At 43.7% G+C, this 20,712-nt stretch overlaps 1 protein-coding gene across 1 annotated transcript; it reads left to right on the top strand.

Annotated features, from left to right (window-relative positions):
• Positions 1 to 2,451: 2,451 nt before the first annotated feature.
• On the top strand, positions 2,452 to 19,744 carry coq8aa (coenzyme Q8A, genome duplicate a). The gene is made up of 17 exons (XM_030110169.1): positions 2,452 to 2,847; positions 6,518 to 6,617; positions 8,730 to 8,812; positions 8,911 to 9,152; positions 9,240 to 9,426; positions 9,694 to 9,760; positions 12,350 to 12,424; positions 12,994 to 13,122; positions 14,213 to 14,298; positions 14,410 to 14,550; positions 14,885 to 14,966; positions 15,142 to 15,235; positions 16,389 to 16,530; positions 16,616 to 16,723; positions 16,816 to 16,881; positions 17,026 to 17,112; positions 17,895 to 19,744. Exons 2-17 carry the CDS (start codon positions 6,524 to 6,526, stop codon positions 18,189 to 18,191), a joined length of 1,980 nt encoding a protein of 659 aa, XP_029966029.1. The 5' UTR covers positions 2,452 to 2,847; positions 6,518 to 6,523; the 3' UTR covers positions 18,192 to 19,744.
• The last annotated feature ends 968 nt before the right edge of the window (positions 19,745 to 20,712 follow it).

Genomic DNA, 20,712 nt, shown 5'->3' with positions numbered 1-20,712 from the left:
AACTTTTTTTTTTCCACTTTGATTGATCTGATCACACTCAAATCCACAAAGAGACTTTAGATACTGCAGGTTGGCCACTGTAGTTTGTCCCGTTGTTCTCGCTCCGCAGTAATCTGGCATTAACTGGCAATTAAATGGAGCTCAACAATCCATCTCACAGTAGTTCCAGTGCATTGTTTCATATGTAATATACTGTACCAGCTTCGATCTCCAGTGCTTCTGTGGACAAACACTGACCACGTTTCATACTTTGTTGGTATTGTTCACAATGTACAATAAGATTTCTTTTCTTTGATGTAGTTTTTTTTTTTTAATGTATTGTAACATGATTTTAGTTTAATCCTGTGGAACACTTACAGCCATGAACAATTGTATTTAAGCTATACAGTGCCTTGACATTACGAAGCCAAGTCATACAACTGAAAACATGTTCTCAAGCTTCCATGTTCTTGTGTATTTTTCCTCCTAGTCTTAGAAATGGTTTTCTGCTTAGGCTTGTGCATGTTCGTTATCCTCTTAGCAAGTGTGTTCTTAATTTTCTGTTTTTATTTAACTCACATTGCCATCGCTATTAACCCGCTGGAAACTGTGACAGTTTGAATTTTATTGGGTTTTTTTATTTTTTCCTGAAGCATTTGCTAAAATATGAGTGACGGTCAAGCTGCGGACATCCAGGACTTCAGGTGCATGTGAATGTTTAACACCAGCAGTTATTCAGTCCAGTGGTCGGGTTTATGATAGAGAGAGAAAAGATGACCCACAAAATCTAAACAGTTTGCTAGTTTTCACTCTCATGTATACATAAAATGCCAAGATTTTACAGTTGAGGTTTGCAGTGTCAGTAGATAGGGAAATATTTTGCAATGTCATGCAGTGCCTTCTTAAAGGAATAGTGGTGAAAGTCATATTTACACTTATTTTTTAGACCAAGATATACACAAATAAGAGATACCACTCTTGTGTCTGTACCATACATTTGATGCATCCCTTTACTTTTTGTTCAGTGCTTAGGACAGAGACAGGGCTGACTCATAAATGAAAGCTTTCCAGATTAAACAACACTTTACTTCCCGAGCTTTAAGGTTTTCTAACAGGCAGAATTCATCATGAGAGCGACTGCTGTGTCCCCTGTCGTCCCGATTCTTTTGCTTGACTTACCTAATCAACTAAGATATGAAATGTAACCCTGTATTAATTACTCCTTTAAGATCAATCATCTTATTCTCTCCGGTGTGCAATTACAGTTGTTTATAAGTAGATAGTGTATTGTTCTGGTTTTGCCCGCTTGTGTATTTATTTGGATTGTTTCTTTTAAAATATGTATTTGCTGTATTACATGTGTCTGTGTGTGATATCTGCATAGATAGATATATAGATAGATAGAGCTGAGGAAGCCCAAAGTGACCCTCTCGCTGGTGCCAGTGCTCCTGCCCTTGCTTCCCCTCTCAGCCACATCAACGGTGTGTTTGCATGAGGGTCATTTCCCATTCAAATCACAGCTATCCGGCATCAGTGGCAGCAGAATCCGCAGCACATCGGTTTGTAAAGAGAGAGAGTTGGAGGTGAGGGGGCAGAGTTGTGATTTTGTTTGTCAGGCTTCAGACACAATATGATCATTCAAACATGTTTTGGAAGATGCTTTCTAAGCAAGTTTACACTGTGACAGCAAAAAATGCTTAAATTACTACTCCCAGTTGCTGTTTTTTTTTTTCATTAAATTGCAATTTGAATGTAGTAATTACATTATTAATTTCAGTTTATGAATATGCTGGACATCTGTGAAACCAAATTTGGCTGGACCGTCTCAGTGAAGATGTCTACTTTATATCTCTTTTTATGTACTGAACTCTGAACCTTAGCTGTCATGTTTATGCATTTTAAGAGTCTAGAAAAATACATACAACCTTGTGTATGTAATCTCGGAATTCTTATTCAGTTCTGTGGCGCCCTCTGCTGCTCATAGACTGCAGCTGCAGGGAGGTGCTTCAAAAGGTCTTCGTGTGAAACAAAACATATGTTGAGAAAGAGAGATACCTACTTCATTTTAGAGTAAATAATTATTTGCATCTCTTCAGTACTTCAATACATGTGACCTAAGCCTTGCATTGTTCTCCTAACAACAGTAGATGGCAGCAGAGGCCAATTTCAAATTGCGTTTGAATATTAATTATAATAACAATAAAACGTTTGGTGTTAGCGGTTTGATTTTATGCGCTGATACCACGTTCATGACCAAAGATCGAATGTAATTAGTACTAGAATAAATCAATAGGGCACTCCTCCATGTCAGTGGCAAGCCTTTGTTTTTGTTTGGTGATGAGCCAATCAGGACCCGCATTTAAGACCATTTCCTGTCAATGGACCAATCAGAGCGGAGATTGGGCGGGACTAAGTGCAGAGGGGGAAAAAAAACACGCGCTTTCTTATTAAAGTTTATCAAATCAACACTTGTGGTTTAGCCAGCGTTGTTTCCTGGTGCGATTGCATTTGAATGCTTGTGATATTTCAGGGATTACCCCGGATGCAGTATGTTAAACGTCGCTGTTTGCGTGCAACAGCGAGGGGACGGGCATGAGCGAGGTGCGTCAGCCTGCTGCGCGAAGTTGGTAAATACGGCTTTGACCTCGTGGTGGAGAGAGAGAGAGACAAACTGGATTAAAGGCTGCAAGCAGCAGCAGTAGCCGTAGGAGGAAGAGGAGGAGGGTGAGCAGCACATAACCTGTAACTCCCGCTGTTGTCAAACACGGGAAAAGAAAGAAACCCCTCGTGACCTGCACTTCGGATAAAGTGACCTCGTCTCATAGAGTTGGAGAAAACAGAAGCAGACGCGCAGTACCGCAGCTGCTGGTGAGTTCTTCGAATTCCACCACAGTTTTGACATGCATCGGCTCTCAAACATGCACAGAAAAGCTGGTCTCCTTGCAGTTCGTCCTTGTAGCGTGTGTACTTCCTCCACCGCGGGCTTGTCGGAGCGTGCAGCCCCCGTGCAGCGCGGCGTGCTGACGCGGCTCACTCCTGGGCTTGTTATGGCCTCCTCTGCCCACTTCTGCAAACTTCACCGAGCTCCAGTCTCCCCAGACAGCTCAAGACTAACTCCCAAACCCACTCGTTTGTCCACGCTCAGTCGTTTATACCGACTGTAATTACTTATGAAGTATTTGTCAATCATCTGTGTGGAGCGCGTGTTTTTTATTGCTCGGGCTCGTGGCCGCGCGCTCCCGATCAGCTAAATGATGGCAGTTTTAATGAGCCGCTTTGCTTCATCTGAACGATTTTAGTTGCACAACTCGGAGAAAGTGACATGAAAGTTCCGCTGAAGTTGTTTGTAATCTTGTAACAAACTTATTTTGTGTGGTCAGCACTTTCTGAACATCGTGTTCTGTTAGGAAGTCGTGTTTGTTTATCTGGCATCCATCGAATATTTATATCAATTATCATTCAATTACATTTTTTAAAGCAAAAATTATTACTAATAGTTATTCTAAAAGTTGTTAACAATTGCAGAATTTGTCTAATTTCTTTCCTTATTTTTGAGTAAATAAATAAAGTACACCATTGTATATTATCCATATGAAAATAATAGATTTGTTTGATCATTCTCATTAAACTAAGAGTCTTACTGCATGATAAAAGCTTCACAAATACATCATGATACTTATAAACAGTGGCTTTCAGTCACAGCACAGAAATAGCAGTGATACAATACATTTAAGATAATCCCACTACACTCTGGGGCAACTTTATTTATAGCCTTTCAAATGTCAGGCTCAGTGTTCACATTCACTTTTGTGCCATGCATCTGTCAGACAGCAAATTCACATCAGCTGAATAAAACAGTGATTTGAATCCACCCTTCAATCTGAAACTCACCTAACAGCCACTTCATTCTGACGTTATGGATAAGAGAAGCAAATGCCACAGGTTAATTGCTTAAATTGCTCTTGTACAACCTTAAGAGGTGTCATCCATGTCACCTTTACTGCTATTTTTTTTTTTTCCTTCGAGGCGTTGCCAGGCAGCTTTTGGTGTAAATCTGCAGTCAGTTTATTCTCACTATGTCTTGCCTCTGGATCACACAGTAAATGATTTTCAGAAAGTTTTTTCCAGAGAGCCTGGTTTCACTGGATCATCCATTAAAATAGAACAAAGTCTGCCTGACATGTTCGTTGTCTCATAAGGAATGTGCTTCAAGTCACATTTTCCCCATAGCAGATGTCTCACCTTTGCTTGGTAATGGGAAACACGTCTCCCTTTTGACACATGGTCGGAAGTCAAGGGCAGTGACGGTGGCCTGTCGGGCCGCCATGAGGGCCGTGAGGTGCGCTGAACAGCATCCCGACACTGCCTGGCTATTTTCATTGGTGTGACAACAGCTTGTGCAGCAGACAACAGCTGAGGCTTAGGTGTGTGTATGTGTGATTGTGTATATCTGCCACACAGTACAGCGTTGAATCGCTGGCAGGGTACAGTTCCAAAAATAAGGAACTGCTCCGTCTTTCTCCTCTGTTGAAGATGAAAGGTTTTATTCACCTACAAAGCCAAAATACTGATTATTCTGAGAGTATTCTTCCATTGGATTTGCCAAGACTCTGAGTTTGGAAGTAATATCTTTTTGTATCTTTTTGTGAAGTGTTTGTTCTTCTGAATGATAAAATGTAGCGGACAAATGAAGTGTGCATGCATTCTGCAACTCTGTGTAGAGACACAGGTACAGTCTTTGAGGTTGTGAACAGATAATATACAGCTACGTTTTTGCAGAGATGCATGGCGAGTGACTCTTGACAAGATTCAGAATATTGTTTGATTCCCATAATAATAATTATACTTTCATGCAGCACCTTTAAAATAAACAGAAACATAAACACTTACATTAACACACAAAACAAACAACTTTCTCACCTCTTTATAGACGCTCATTAAATCTTTCATCTCACTCTAGGGTTGAAATTTTAATTCCAAAGGTTATTTCAAAGCTTGTAAAACAACAGTGGAAAAAAAAAACCCTGATGTGCTATGTATGTGATTACATTTGATAAAGAAAACAAGGCTCACCTGAAAGTTATCAATGAACTTCTGTAAATGATTAGTCGCACTGTTGGACACCGCTGTCTTATGTGTCATTTGAATAAAGGTTTTGTAAATAGGACTGACAATAAGCACCGAGTGTGTTTTAATACTACCACAATGCATAAGCTCATTTTCAAAATAGATCTATGCGTTGAAGGTACGTGCAGTCATATGCTCCGAGAAAAAGATAAATGATCAAAATCATACATTAATCTCATTTTGCCTCAGTATTTACTGATATATTACATGATCACCATCCATTTAAACACAGCCATATTGTTTTGGTTGATTATGGTTTGTGGGTTTTAAACTTTTAAGATAAAGGTAAATTGTAAATGGGTAGTTCCACAGTGATTTCTCTAGTTCTGAAGAATCGGAGTCTGTCCATGTAGTTCTTCTTATTTGCCCTCCTGCCGTTGGGCACTGGTATTTCAAAGAAGCCCCACCTCCTGTTCTCTTCATCCACTGTCTAAAAACACTGCAGCCCTGAAGGAGGATGGATGACCCACTTCATGACTCAGTCCGCCTATGCATGCTGCTTTACACACACACACACGCACACACACACATGCACACACTCACATATCGCTGAGACTCTCTGAGCAGCAGCTTTTTCCATTGGCCCAAATCCCAGCTGAGCTGTGTTGCAGCACGTTGACACACCCACAAACCACCACCTGTAACACACTGTGGCACTGCCGATTGCAACACACCAGGAATTCAGTGGGTGCCCTGCTGTTTAGGTAAGACTTAACACAAACTTTTGTTGATGTTCCCAAATGGAAAGTGGGAAAAGACGGGAACATATAAAACATACTCCAGGTTACTTCTTGGAAAGAAGATGGGATCATTCTCGATAGTCTTTATTAGAAAGCAGCCTCTCACTTGCAGGAAGAAGTGAGGAGCAGTGAGGTGTCTGAACCGTGTATGAGCAAAACACGTGCGCTCAGACTGGCTCGGGCCCAGAAATAGCTGGAACATGGCACCCCTCCCATTTCGTGTCCAGTGACATTTTCAGATGCAGCGATGGATCGCACATGCACGGCTCCATAGCTGTGCATGCACAGTATTCTCCTCGCCTTTTCTTGTGCGTCCGCCGTACATGAGCGAGCCCAAACGGGGGTTTTAGGGGTCAGAAGTATTTTTAGACAAAGCATTAAAGTCGTCTCTCGATGTGACAGCTGTGTATGTTTGTGCGATTGTGGGTATGCGTCTGCACTGGCAGCGTGGTGACCACGCCGTTTATTTATTTCCCATTTACCGTCTCGTCCATGTGTCAGTCTGCTCCTTTAATCTTTCCTGACAAGATGACTCCACATCGACATCACACTTCTTATTTTTGACAATCTTTGATTTCACTTCTCACTTGTTGCCTTTTATGTGCCACCACAACTCGGATATAGTAACCCACGTTTCTGTATTGTTGTGTGCTTTTTGTGTCCCTCTCCAGCCCATCATGGCCGGCGATATGGTGTTAGTGATGCGAGGCTTGGCTAAGTTGAGTCAGGCCGTGGCAGAGACGCAGGTCAGCGCCCTGCGGAGCGGGACAGGTGAGTTCATTTTGATCCTTTGTGCTTCCTGATGTGTGTCTTTGACGAGGGATCCACACCGACACACACTACGCAAGTATTTTAATTCATAGGAATGTGGGGGAATCGGCAGGTCAGAGGTCAGCGCTTATCTCCACTTTAGGTTTGTCACTTAATGTGTCAAAGACTGTCGGCGTTTAAAGGCAGGCCGTGAACTGTCCGTGAAATGTGCGAGACAAAAAGCCATGTTCTATTTGTTGCTTGAGGGACTTGAGATGTCAGAATAAAGAATGAGGAGATTTTTGAGCTACAGGCTGTGGAAAAGCAGTCTGACATCTTTCTGACAGATTGGCACATTCTCAAGAAGAAGTTCCAGAAAGGCGTAAAAGACATTTCCTCATTTCAAAGCAGAACTATTGTATGTTTTTACAGTGACTGCAGGGTTACATTCCTTCCCCTCCAAGACTCCAGCATGCTTCCTCTTGAGGTTAAGGATCATGACCTTCGTTCACAGATCATGCTGTTTTATTCCACCTCTGCCATGCCTAAGCTCTTTTACTCTTATGTTCATCATAAGCTGATCCCAGCCGACTGCTGTTGAAGGTCACCCGTTACTCACAGGACAAAGGGCCACTCGTATTTCCTCTTTCGGAGGATTTCAGAATCACAGTTTATCCTCAAATGTCATGCGTCTGCTCTGTGTGAGGAAAGTGAAGTCGACATATCCATGCACAGCGAGAACTTGTAAACCTGCACAGAAAACCCCAACATGGACTCAAACTGGGGACGTTCTTGCGATGATTGAAGTGTGTGAGCCATTCCACCCCTGTGGGCTTTACCTTCTCTACTACGCTCTGCGATCGTTCCTCAACTAAACAATGGATTATAAAATATGCCGCAAACACATTTAATGTTTAATTGTCATAGCAACCACCGGTTCCCTGTTGCCACTCGAGAAGTTATGTGCTCTGGCCAGTTGCCGTCGCCTTGGTATGAATGTCATGTAAATCATTGCTGCGGCTGGTTTCCAGTAGCGGAGGTTGCTGCTGAAGATGGAGATTAAATTAAATGCAACAAAGAAGAAACGGCAGCCATCAGTCTCAAGCATCCAGTAATGTGTGTGTGAAGTTCTTGGCAGGTTTTTTTTTATTATTGGTGCTTAAAGGGATACTTCAACATTTTGGCAAATTGGCCCCATTTAGCGCAATTCCTTAGTCATTTCGAACAGCATACTTACTTTTTTTGTGAGGGCGAGCTGTTGTTTATTCAGAGGTGAGTCGGGGAAGATTTTCGGGACGGACACAATGGAAGTGAATGGTATTTTTGCTTCCCCTCGTCAAACTCATCAAATATAAAATCCAACAACCCCAAAACACTTTGGTGGACATGTTATAATCCGCACATTCACTACGCTGTGAAATATTAATGCAAAATTACCAGATTGAGTTGTTAATGCGAAGATTGCTAAGACGGAACTACTTACTAAATATGTAGTGGGCGTAGTGATTTCAAAAGAAAAAGTAGTTCCTAGTATTTGCTTCAGTGTCGTAACGCTACAATATTATTTGTTGGTGTTCCACAGTGAATGAATGAATGAATAGTGAATGTGCGGATTATAACATGTCCACCAAAGTGTTTTGGGGTTGTTGGATTGTGTATTTGATGAGTTTGACGAGGGGAACCAAAAATACCATCCACTTCCATTGTGTCCGTCCCGAAAACCTTCCCCGACTCACCTCTGAATAAATAAGAGCTCGCCCTCTCAAAAAAAGTAAGTATGCTGTTCGAAATGACTAAGGAATTGCTTTAAATGGGCCAATTTGCCAAAAATGTTGAAGTATCCCTTTAATAATCATGAAATGTAAGAGAGAGACAAGAATCAGAATCTCATGTGTCTCCAGATAAATATTATGTAAAATCACACAACTATGCCTTCACTTCCAAATAATATTTTACAGGAAAAAAGTACATTTTAAATAAAAGTTTCCATTGATTTACCATGACAGTTATAACACTGTTTGCAGAAGTTGGTGTCCCAAGCCTAACTTTTCATGAAAGTTTGAAGAGCATCTCTGATCATGGCTTTGTGCTGCATGTTTCAAATGTCATCCCTTTGTGATGTTTGTAACCCAGGAATCCCAGGAGTCGGCGCTGCAGTAGAAAGCGTCCAGGCAGTGGCAGAACAAGGCCTCTCTGTGGCCATGATGAAAATGCAGGTTAGTTCTGTTCCTGGTTTGTAAAAAACAAAATTAATGATGCAAACATGACAAGTTGAATTTAATGTAATAAAGAGTGCGTACATGTGCGTGTTCAGGAGCTGTCCGGTCAGCAGCAGCAGCAGAGCTCCTCCTCAGAGTCAGACTTCGACTTTCCTCTGGACGACGGCGCTTTCACAGCTTCAGAGTTCAGGGAAGAAGGCGCGGACTTCGCCGCGGAACAAGACGCTGGGGCAGCCGGAGCCGGTCACGTCGGCGGGAAGCAGCCGTTGTTCGAGGGATACAAAGATCCCAGCAAGCAGTTTGGTGGACAGACCCGATCGTACCACCAAGACGCCAGGTACAGTTTAAACGCCAGCTTTAGTGATTGAACTGCTACGTATTTTTGGAGTATAAAGGCAAACAGTCATGTTTTTGTAAACCGCAGGCATTTCATCGGACACCATCACCTTTACAACCACAACCTCAACAGACATCTGTGGAGCCAGCTTTACGGCCAGCATCCCGTCAGGACGTACCATCAGGATCCGTCCACGGTGGGGGGGCTAACGGCCGAAGACATCGAGAAAGCTCGCCAGGGAAAGAGGACGGAGACAAAACCACACAAACAGATGGTAACGTCACAATCCTCAGGAAGCCGAACAGTGTCGACAGTAGAGCATAGGTGGCAGGTAGTGGTGAATGTCAACAGAAGTGGGGAAAAAAGTAAAGAAATAATCTGAAAGTTTGGAGTCCTCCTTCAAAGGAACTGTTACTTTGCTGTTTGTGACGGTTCTGAAGCAGCTCGGCAGCATTGTCTTGCTGAAATATTCAAGGCTTTCTCTGAAAGTTCTCCATCAGTTAAAAAGTAAAAGGTTGTGTTTCTGCTGTGTCTCAATCAGCTGAGCGAGAGAGCCCGAGAGAGGAAAGTGCCCGTGACCCGGCTCAGCAGACTGGCCAACTTTGGAGGTAGAGCAACTGAGCTGTTTGTTCCTGTGTCTGAATGTGGGTGATTCATCGGCTCCGTTTGACTTGAAATGCAGTCATGTGCGCCTGTTTCTCTGTGTGTGTGTGTGTGTGTGTGTGTGTGAGCCTACATGTGCCTCAACAACAAAGTCCAGCATTGTGTCACCGTACCCCAGCATGGTATATATAGTCCAGAGGACGTTAGTTTGAACATACCTCTGAGATAATTCTGTGTACAGAGCACACTTTGTTTGAAGCAGGTCATCCCAGGTGCTTCTCTTGATGTGCAGCAGAAGAAAGTATGTACGGTTTCTGAATAGCATATATTTTTTTTTACTTTGCTTCAACAAATACCTGCCACATTCACTTATAATAATAATATAACAAGCTCAGTGCTCCGTCTGCGCCGGTAACCCGCTAAACTTAACCTTTTAATCTTCAGTCTGACTGTAACCTCTCGCCTGCCTGTTCAGCTCGCCGGGTTATTGGTATGTCGCTGTATGACCTTGTCAGGAACAAACAAGCATGCACACTGTGAATGCTGTAAATCCTTAAAATGCAAGCAAACACGTCTGGTGAAAAACTGTCCGGGTAAGGAATAAGAAAAATCTAATGTAAGTGATTTTTTGTGCAATATTTGCAGCTTGTTAGACCTTTAAGCTGCGTTTGAGAAGAACCATTTAGAAATTAGGTCAAGCTTTCTCCACCTTTTGTGTGCCTGCCCAGATTAAAAAAAAAAAAAAAAAAACCCAGTTAATCAACTACAAGCTGGGAGAGTGAAACACCAGCAGACTTAAATAGATGGAATTTCACAACATGTCGGACCAAAATGTAATAAAATGTGAATGTACTTGATAAGCTCCTGTTTGACCCGGTTGCCACACGCAGGCTGCCAATTTACTGTCAGAATGAATCTAAAGCTGCGGTCAGAAATGTCAGCAGGTTGCTGAGAAACATGAAATGCAGCACTGATATATTGATATATTAGGAGTTATGGTGCAAAAACGTGTCTGATTTCCAAATCGTGTCTACACAGGATGTTGTTCAAGCGATAATCTTACACCGGCGTTCACACAGCGAGAGCCTGCCTCAGACGAGGCGTAACACAACCAGCCAGCTCCAACCTCCAACCTCTGCCACGTGACGGACAAGTCAACAGGTGGCGTGGAGCAAACCTGCAGAGCAGAATGTGAAAAGGGGGGGGGGGGGGCAGTGAGGGGTGGGGGGGCGTAAAGTAGAACAAAAGCAACCCGAGAACGAACGCGGCCTCCTATAAATCAGAGCGCCCTGCCAACGCAAACACGCGGCGGAATACGACCGCGGCTCATGCCGAACGAGCGGCAGGAGCGAGAGGTCGATGGCAACAGGTAGCTGCGAGATGATTCAGCATGTTGACAGTGGTAACATTTAGAAGGTGCTGAAACGTGGAGGCGGGGGTGTCGGAGCAGCGAGGCCTCGGCTTGTCCTTCAATCTCCCGTAACACGCGGCTCCAAAACTGCTGATTCGCTGTTTTTGTTGGGTTATTACGCAAAGCATTGTTGCTTTTTTAACGAATTCCTCATGGAATTATTCTTTGTTGGTGTTAACCTGCCTGAGGTTTCTCCTTCCTGTTGCCATACTGCCTTTAAAGCTGTGCCAGGAAACAGGACCGTGCGGCATATCTGACTTCCAGCAAAGTGACATCAACCAGCCTGGAGCCTGAGCACGTGGCTACAGTTTTGTAAGCGTGTTTTCCTCCTGTGACGGACAGACGCTTGTGCTAAGTCTGCAAAAGGTGCTGCAGGTTCTCTGATGGCTCTCTGGCTGGGAGACCCACATAGTGTGACCCCACAAATACATAGGGATGGTTTTGTAACGCCGGCTCATCTTCTGCAATCAGGTTTTTCCCTTTATAAATCCTTGACTAAATCCAAAAGTAAAGAAGATGAGATGGCAGCACATAAATGTGTAAAAAGCTCAAATTCTTGCCAAATATTGCTGCGCAGTCTCACTTTTGTTTCGGGGATGCCAGGCGTGTTTCTTGTTTTGTTTTTGTTTTTTACTGACGGTCGGCCGTCCTGCACATGGAACACTCGCACGCCGTGTCCTCATTTGTTCTCTGCTGCTGTGTCTGAGATGTGCCGCTGCAGATAGACCGCTGACTAACTGATTATGTAATGCCGAGTTACGTAAGGTGGACGCTCGGCTCGGAGGAGGAACTCGCTCACCAACTGCCCCCCCAACTCGTGCGGCCTTGCTTTCTCTCCTTTGGGCGCAGATATAATCCTCGGGCTCCTCTCGTGATTAAGTCTTTTAGAGCTTAATATTTTCGTGAGGGGATGATTGCGGTCATTTCCAGGGAGGTGCAGCTGTTGGTGCAGCATAATGCGGAGGTGATCAGAGAGGTTTATCTGCTTGTTATTGTTTCATTAAACCAGTGTGTTGATACCGAGAGCTTCACATGGATTCACACAGAGACACAGAGAGATGTCTGTGCTGTCTTCCAAGTGGGCAGTGTGTGATTTAGAATGAGAACCTAGAATGAGACCTTAAATATTCACATTTGTTTTACATTGTTGTGAAGAGTTGTGTTTTTGTGTGTTTGTGTCCAGGTTTAGCTGTCGGTCTGGGGATTGGAGCTTTGGCAGAAGTCGCAAAGAAGTCTATTGGATACAACGGTGCAGCAGGTGATAAACACACCCATACAAACACACACAGACACACTCAGTGAAAGCTTCTGTGGTTTGTTGTCGGTATAATTCCCCGACACATGCCACAACATGTTAAACCTTTTATGACAGCGAAAGGACGTAGTTCTTCGGTTTTCGTCTTCTTCTTCTTCAGCCGTCGACTTAAACAGACGCTCTATGAACCTGCTAATCTAAAAACACAGGCTAAGCCCAAGCAGGCGTAAATCTGTGGCGTTTGTGTTCCCTCTTGTTGGTGTTTATCTACGTGTGCGCTTTAATCCCAGCCGGGACGCTACAAACACACTCGTCAGAGTGGGTGTGTGTGCGCTAAATCTCCCATAAAGCCTCTGAAACACACTACCTGGTGACCTACTGACACATTTACACATCAGAACTGCCCACGTGCACATAGTGGGTGTTATGACTTATTTTAAATTAGCTGTGGGATGTCACTTGGTTTTTGCTTTTACAAACAAAGACAACTTTCTGAACGCAGTTTGATGTTTGAAGTGGGGGAAAAAAAAAAGCACTCCAACCAAGATCTCCTCCGTTTTGGCGTTTTTCAGGAGAGAATAAGAAAGCCGTTCTGGACTCCAGCCCCTTCCTGTCCGAGGCCAACGCGGAGCGCATCGTCCGAACTCTGTGCAAAGTCAGAGGAGCCGCGCTAAAACTGGGACAGATGCTCAGCATCCAAGGTGAGGGGCTGTTGAACGCCCAGCCGTGGTTTTATCTGGCGAACAACAGTTATAAAACTGACAGGAACTGTAAACACATGGCTGTCTTCAAGGACAGAAACTCTGTTTAGCGGAGATGTGGCAGACAGACGGATGAAAACTTTATTTTTCTTCTCGTCACTGAGTCAAATCAAATGTTTGAAGGAGGCCACATCAGCCCAGGAAGCCCCAAATTACTGCAGTCAGCAAAGCAGCCTGGCAGCAGCGTCCGATTGCGGTTTCCAGGAGAGCACTTTGGGTCGTGCGTGTACTACGCCGGCTAAAAATATTGGTAACTCAGTATTCATACAGTGGAGTTTTGGCGAGTTATTTTCATACATGAATTAGCGTAGTTGTGACCCCCGCACGGAGGTCAACGCTTGTTTGTGAGTATAGATAATACGAGCGAGCGGGCCAGCGGCAGTAAACATCCTCATGCCCGGTTAATGAGGCCAGATCAAGTAACGGCAGTAAACACATTGTAACCGTTTCCATTTTATCGCCGTGCGACCTTGGACTGGAGAGCCGCGTAGAAAATACGCTGAGGCGAGGGCAGGAAAGGACGCCGCTGCCACTGCTAATCAGATTTCAGCACAGGATTCGCCGTGATTTGGAGGAGCGAGCTTTACTGGATCTCCAGCTCTTCTGTTACGTCCTATCTCCTCGGTCTGGAAAGGTTTGAAGTACATCTATCTGATGACAATCAGCCTGAAAGACAACAGCCGCCGCGGCGCTCGGCCCCCGGGCCTGACATTTATCTGTCACGTCAGGAATGCAGCTGTGGGTGGATCATTGTCTGGCCGGCCGTCAGCCTGTAGCTCAAGTCCAAAATAATGTTTTTAACCTTGAGAGGTTGACTCTGTTTTGAAGCCTTTACCAAAGTCTGGTGCATATTTTTTTTTTTTTTTTTAATGAAACCAGGCATGAATTCAATTGATTAAGTAAGTTGTTGATTTTTTATTTTTTCTCTAATTAAAAAATTATTCTTATTAGTTATTCGCCATTTTCCAGCCTGTTTTTTTTTTTTTTCCTGCACATTCGAGGGGAGCTCAGACGAGTTTCTGTGTTGCAGATGACGCGTTCATCAACCCTCAACTCGCCAAGATCTTCGAGCGCGTGAGACAGAGCGCCGACTTCATGCCCATCAAGCAAATGACGGTAAAACATTCTTCTTTTCAGTTATAACTAATTATATTACAATGATCCGCAAATTCTGCTGTCAAAAAAAAAGTAACTGTGTGTAAAATGTGAGTTTGTGTTTTGTTACAGAAAGCCCTCAACAGCGACCTGGGACCAAACTGGAGGGACAAGCTGGAGTCGTTCGAGGAGCGTCCGTTCGCGGCGGCGTCTATAGGACAGGTCCACCTGGCGAGGATGAAGGACGGCAGGGAGGTGGCCATGAAAATACAGGTTAGCATGAAGCCGTGCGTGTGTACACAGAACACACGCTCGTGTTTTGAAGGCAAACACCGTCATTAGTGTGTTGCTGTCACATGTAAAGCGAAAACACACTCGGTCTGTTTGGTTTCGGCGTGTCTGAGACAGTAAACAGTGTAAAAATCAGACACGTGGTTTCATACTGAGGAACACGTGCTTTTTGGTGTAAAATATATTTTAATAAAATGGTTAGATTGCATGTAAACAGAACCGTAGAGTGATGTTCCTGTTTAAATACCGTCGATATTTCTCTTAAGTGACTAAATGAATTAAAAATCTGTGTTTTCCTGTGTGTGTTTGCTCCCAGTACCCCGGTGTGGCTCAGAGTATCAACAGCGACGTAAACAACTTGATGACCGTGCTGAATATGAGCAATGCCCTGCCTGAAGGTACACACACATGCACACGCACACAGTGTACATACACATGCAGCATACCAGTCCTCTCAGTTACACTGCGTTTCTCCTCCTGTTTTCTTTCTATTTTAAATCTGTTTATTGTTTCATGTACTTTTTTTAAGGCCAACTCTCAGGTTGTATAATCTCTTTGTTTGTGTGTCTCCAGGTCTGTTTCCTGAACATCTGATTGATGTGATGAGAAAAGAGCTGGCGCTGGAGTGTGACTACATCAGAGAAGCCCAGTGTGCAAAGAAGTTCAGGTATCTGTTTTAATTCAGAGAGTCTACCTACAGAGGGTTTCTTTTTTTCTTGAGTCAAAGCAACTTTTCATTGTTGTGTTTCAATGTCAAACTCCTCGATAAGAAAACAAGACTTGTTGATCGCAGGAGATTTTTTCAAATTGGTTTGAGCTGTTCCAAAGGAGAATAACTAAAATGAACTTCAACTTTCCCAATAAGTTGAAAACTTACTGTAATTTCAAAGCTTTATTCACCGAATAGACTTTCTGTCTAGCATTATAAGTCACTGCAAGTACTCTGTCCCTCTATATAACTCAGTCTGTAAAAATCATGACGGTTTTCCAAATTATCACGAACTATCCAGTTATCACAACCTCTGGATCAGAAGATTATTTATGCCACACTAAGTTTGTGTGATATTTCAGTAAAAAAAAAAGAAAGAAAGAAGAGTCTGGAATAGAACGGAATCAGCTGGCAGGGAAAATATTTCCTCCACAATGAACTGCTTTAAAACACAAAACAAACTAAGCCTGGGAGGTCAGTGGCATTTAAACTTCACTTGCACACACACGTTGATCTACTACTGTTTATTTTGTAGTCTGGTTTATCAGTGTGTGTGTGTGTGTGTGTAAGGCATAAGATTTATAGTGTAAACACACGGATGCTGTTGTGTCACTTTCCAGTTCATCGTTCCCATAATGGAAACACATTCCAGGACTTTACATTCAGCAGCTCTCTGTGTCCGTAAAGCCGTGCATTGTAGATCTGTACGTTAGATAAATGTGAGAACGAGCATTTCTATACTTTGAAAACATAAAATGAAGCTGTAACCTTCCCGTTCTCCCTGAATACACGGTGACTGCAGCGTGTTGCGGGCCGGCTCGGCTGTTTGAGCTGCGCTCGCTGCCGGGATCTGTGCTGAATCCATTCCTTGAAGTTTAACACCTCAGCTGCTCGGACTGCACCGCTCTGTGTGTCCAACTCTCCCCAGCAGAAACCGTCAATACACTCAGATTACAGCCAGATATAGTTAGCTTATTCCATTTCTGTTATGCTCGTCTTCAGGGTTCAAGGTCAGGGCACCTAAATATAGATTCAGGACTCTGCGTGAACTACCTGATTACCTAACTTGTTTTTTGTTTTTTTTTCCCTGTTCTTTGCTGGTGTGTTTCAGGGAGCTGTTAAAGGATCACCCCTTCTTTTACGTACCAGAGGTGATCGAGGAGCTGAGCAGCAGCCATGTCCTCACCACCGAGCTGGTGCCCGGATTTCCTCTGGACCAGGCCGAGACTCTCACACAGGAGCTGAAGAACGAGGTTACTCACCTGGAAAACTCCCACTCCATTTAGTTTAATCGGCAGACAACATTAACCTCTGCTCACGTCTTTGTTTCTGTCTCAGATCTGCCAAAACATCTTGATGCTGTGCCTCCGAGAGCTGTTTGAGTTCAGGTACATGCAGACCGATCCAAACTGGTCCAACTTTTTCTACGACCCACAAACACACAGGGTGAGCTCCGGCGGATGTCTTCACAAAGGTGACAGCCTGGAACATGAGACCTGTGTGAAACCTGAACTCTCCCTCCCATCATCGCTCTGTAGGTGGCGCTGTTGGACTTTGGAGCAACTCGTGGATTTGACCAAAGTTTCACAGACCTTTACATCGAGGTATGGTCAGCGTCAGAGTTCATATCAAAACAGCTGGAATTTAACTCCAGAATATTGAATTAAAATGCTTCTCTGAGATTTAAAAGAAGAGTCAGTTTGACGGATTGAAGTGATGGTGGTAACGTGTGTGTTCTGTTTGTGTAGGTAATCCGCTCAGCTGCCGAGGCCGACAGGGAGGGAGTTCTGAAGAAATCCATCGAGATGAAGTTCCTGACCGGATACGAATCCAAGGTAATCATCTCTTTATGCGTCTTTCTGCCTGCAGCAGTGTGTTTGGGAAATGGAGCCGGCTTAAAAACAGACGGCAGCTGTTACTTGCTTTGGCTCTGTCGAGGTTGCCTAAACCGTCCGTACTTAAAAAGGGAAACCGTGGTTATTATAACAGCGTCTGTCAGTCGTTCAGGGGACTCGGTGTAATCAGGAGATTTCCTCATCTGTATTTTTTTTTAAGTCTTGTGACGACAACTAGGAAGATCTGTCATGAAAACATGAAAAAAATGTACAAAAAAATCAGTTTGTTGTCTCTTTTGGATTGTTTCCTCTGTTTATGTGCGAACTGATTTCTTTTCAGAGATGATCTTTTGTAAATTTTAAATCTTTCTTTTATTGAACCTCTGCAAAATATTTTCTCTCTCTGTTGGTGAGGATAAAGGGACAGAGGCCTCCTCTGCAGGGTTGAGCATCTGCTGCAATGTTATTAAGTCCAGCTCGCACCTGATGCCCCTCCAGAATAAAGTGTGTGTGTGTGTGTGTGTGTGCAAGGCAGAGTGTGTGATTATTTTTTCTCCTCAATGACTGCAGATTGTCACAGAATTTCATTTGAATGTCAAAAATATGAGTGGCATTTCAAAAAATGAAAGACGGTATAAAAATGCACCGTTATTTCTTGCAAAGTGGTGTAAAAGTGACCGAAAAAAAAAACACACATCAAACCATTTCTTGTTGTCTAAATTTCCTTCAGCCGCCTTTAAAGATTGTCTATGCAGTACTGAATTCTTCCTCTGTGTGACCAGGCGATGGTGAACGCCCACGTGGACGCGGTGATGATCCTCGGCGAGGCCTTCAACTCGACGGAGGCCTTCAACTTCGGCGCGCAGTCCACCACCGAGAGGATCCACAACCTCATCCCGGTGATGCTCAAGCACCGGCTCACCCCGCCGCCGGAGGAGACCTACTCGCTCCACCGCAAGATGGGCGGCTCCTTCCTCATCTGCTCCCGGCTCAACGCCAAGCTGCAGTGCAAGGACATGTTCCAGACGGCGTACAAGAAGTACTGGGAAGGCCGCACGCCGCCGTCTCAGTCGGCCTGAGCCAGGCGCAAGAACTGGTCCCGAGTCCAGTGGTCGAAGCGCCGGTCGGCGGCGGCGAAGCCTCGTGTGCGTGGAGACGTAGAATTGGAGCCGTGTTACCCGCCCGGAACTGGTCAGCACGCGCCAGCGTGTGTCCTCCAGTCTGGGCCGCCATAAAGAACGACAGACTCTCATGCGTTTTAACTGCAAAGCTGCTTTTTATTTTTTTTAAGATAGAAAGAGCAAGCAGCATGAAAACAACAACCCAGAGGGGAAAAACAGACAGGATGTTAGAGTGAGCATTAAAAAAAACATGTTTAAGTCTAACTTGATTGTAGTGAAAAAGATTGATTCTTTATTTTGTTTTGCCGTGAAACGTCAGAATATTCAAATCAGCTCTTCAGTTTCGCCATCGACCATTACACTTCAAGAACTCCCCTCTGGGATTAATAAAGCATTTCTATTCTATTCTATTAAGCTCTCTAATTTAAAGTGAGATACTGAATGTACTGAGCCGAACTGTAAACCAAAAAGCACTACATTACGGATCGAGGACAGATAATATGAGAAGTGTGAGCGTCGGTTTCGACCAGGACCAAGGCGTCTGTGTCACAAGTGTTTCTGGACTTTTGGGGACATTTGATAAACTAGTCAGGTTTAATGTAAAGCTCGGTTTGCTGTGAATGTAGCATTTCAGATAAGGGCAAAAATAGTTAAAGTTAAGGTTTGGCCAGTCCTGCAGAAAGCGTGGCATCCTGGTATTTGTCAGCATTTCCTCACACGATTGTTTGACTTTAACTGTCTCTTCAGCTTCATTTTTTTTTGTTTCGTCTCAGTCAAACTACTGCCCGATGCTGTCGATCGCCTTTCAGTTGCTGTTTATAGCTTTTAGCCTCCTTCACAAAATGTGTCTGGAGTCAAACTCCCGGCCTGTTTCAGACGACATCCACTACTTCCATGTTTGTTTTGGGGGATCCTGTACATTCGAAATGTGTCGGCTCTATCAGCGAATTCCAGCTGATCACTCAGAAAAGCATCGTGCGTCGGCGTTTCCCCCGTCTTGACACATCCGATACGCACTTCTCTACGAATCACAGCATGAGTTTTCTCTGTTCTGCTGGTAGGAGTATGCAAACATGACGTAGAAATGAAACGGTGTGGATCCAGCAGTCATGAATGTTAAAGAACTGTGCGGGATGGAGGGAAGATCATCCTGCAAAAAAAAGCACGGGATCAGCGTTGTGGGCTCGACGAGACGCTGATCTTCTCCACGCCTTCCCAGGTGTAAAAAAAAAAAAAAACCTCCGTCACCTGGCCGGCGTGTGACTGTGAAACTTCTCCGTGATCCGCCGTGTGAATACAGTTCTAAAGGTGTCTGGTGTGAAAATGAGGGTGGGGGGAAAAAAAAGGAAAAAAAAAAAAAACAAGGTGCCTGTCGTTCTCAGCAGACTGCTTTTAGCTAGAGATCTCGACTTTATATTTCATATCAAGAAAAGATTAAATTTTATAATCGAAATGCATTCTTGGCAAAATGTTGTGATAAAAAGTTGTATGAAATGAGTAAATGTTTGATCTACTCTTGTAAGGTGGTCCCGAGTGGGTTTGTTTGAGTTGATTTAAATATCTTTATGTGTTCTGAGAGCTTATCATGACGGCGCCGATCAATCTGAGTGAGTAAAGAGGCTGAAATATAGAAACGGAGTCGGGTCAGCCTCCTTATTTAGCAGCGTCTTGGACGGCGGTGCGGGATCTGGCAGAGAGCCCGGGAAATGAGCACACGTCTTCACAGAAAGTGAACCTGTACACTGAAAGATTTGAGCTTGTGAATCGTTTTAAAGCCTTTATTCATAGAACGGGTATGATCTATTGGTTTCTCTTAAAAGCGTTGCCCATGTTTTACTAGAATTAATTTACACATAAACTTAAAAGACCGTAAAAACATATCTTGTATTTTGTTAGGGTTAGTGGTTGGTTGAACTGTACACTGGATATGTAAACTATTTTAAATTCCTGCCGCATGTTTTTTTCTTTTTTTTAAACCAGAGTCGGTGTGCTTTAAAATAACTCCAGCCTTGTGTTTACGTGACTCTGGGAGCGGTTGGGTCCTTATTTGGTGAGAGAGAGGACCGTCGGCAGGCCCAGGCACAATCTTTCAATGCAAACACTCCACAGAATACAAACAACAGTCCGCTTCTCTGCAGTGATCTTCATCCTCATTATCGCTCCTCACACATGGAACTGTAAAACAACAAAGCGCTTCACACTATAGTAGTAATATTTACACTATGGATCAGCCAGACAAATTTGAATGAGGTTGGCAATATCTTTAATTATTATAACTATAAACCTACGTAAAACGTCACAACTGTCATCTGAGAGCCTCGAGATACAGCTTCACAATACCTCGAATTATTTGAACGTCTGACAGTTTGATTTGATGGCTGGAGATGAACTTGGTAAAAGTGGCTCATTAACATGAAGGACTTGTTCCGAACATATGAGATTCGCTTTATTGACCAATGTAATCACTTTTTGACATTTT

Source organism: Salarias fasciatus, chromosome 15 (assembly GCF_902148845.1).
Source record: "Salarias fasciatus chromosome 15, fSalaFa1.1, whole genome shotgun sequence".
NCBI classification, from domain to species: domain Eukaryota; kingdom Metazoa; phylum Chordata; class Actinopteri; order Blenniiformes; family Blenniidae; genus Salarias; species Salarias fasciatus.
The sequence above is the reverse complement of the archived record's forward strand: the minus strand, read 5'-3'. Positions and strand labels throughout refer to the sequence as shown.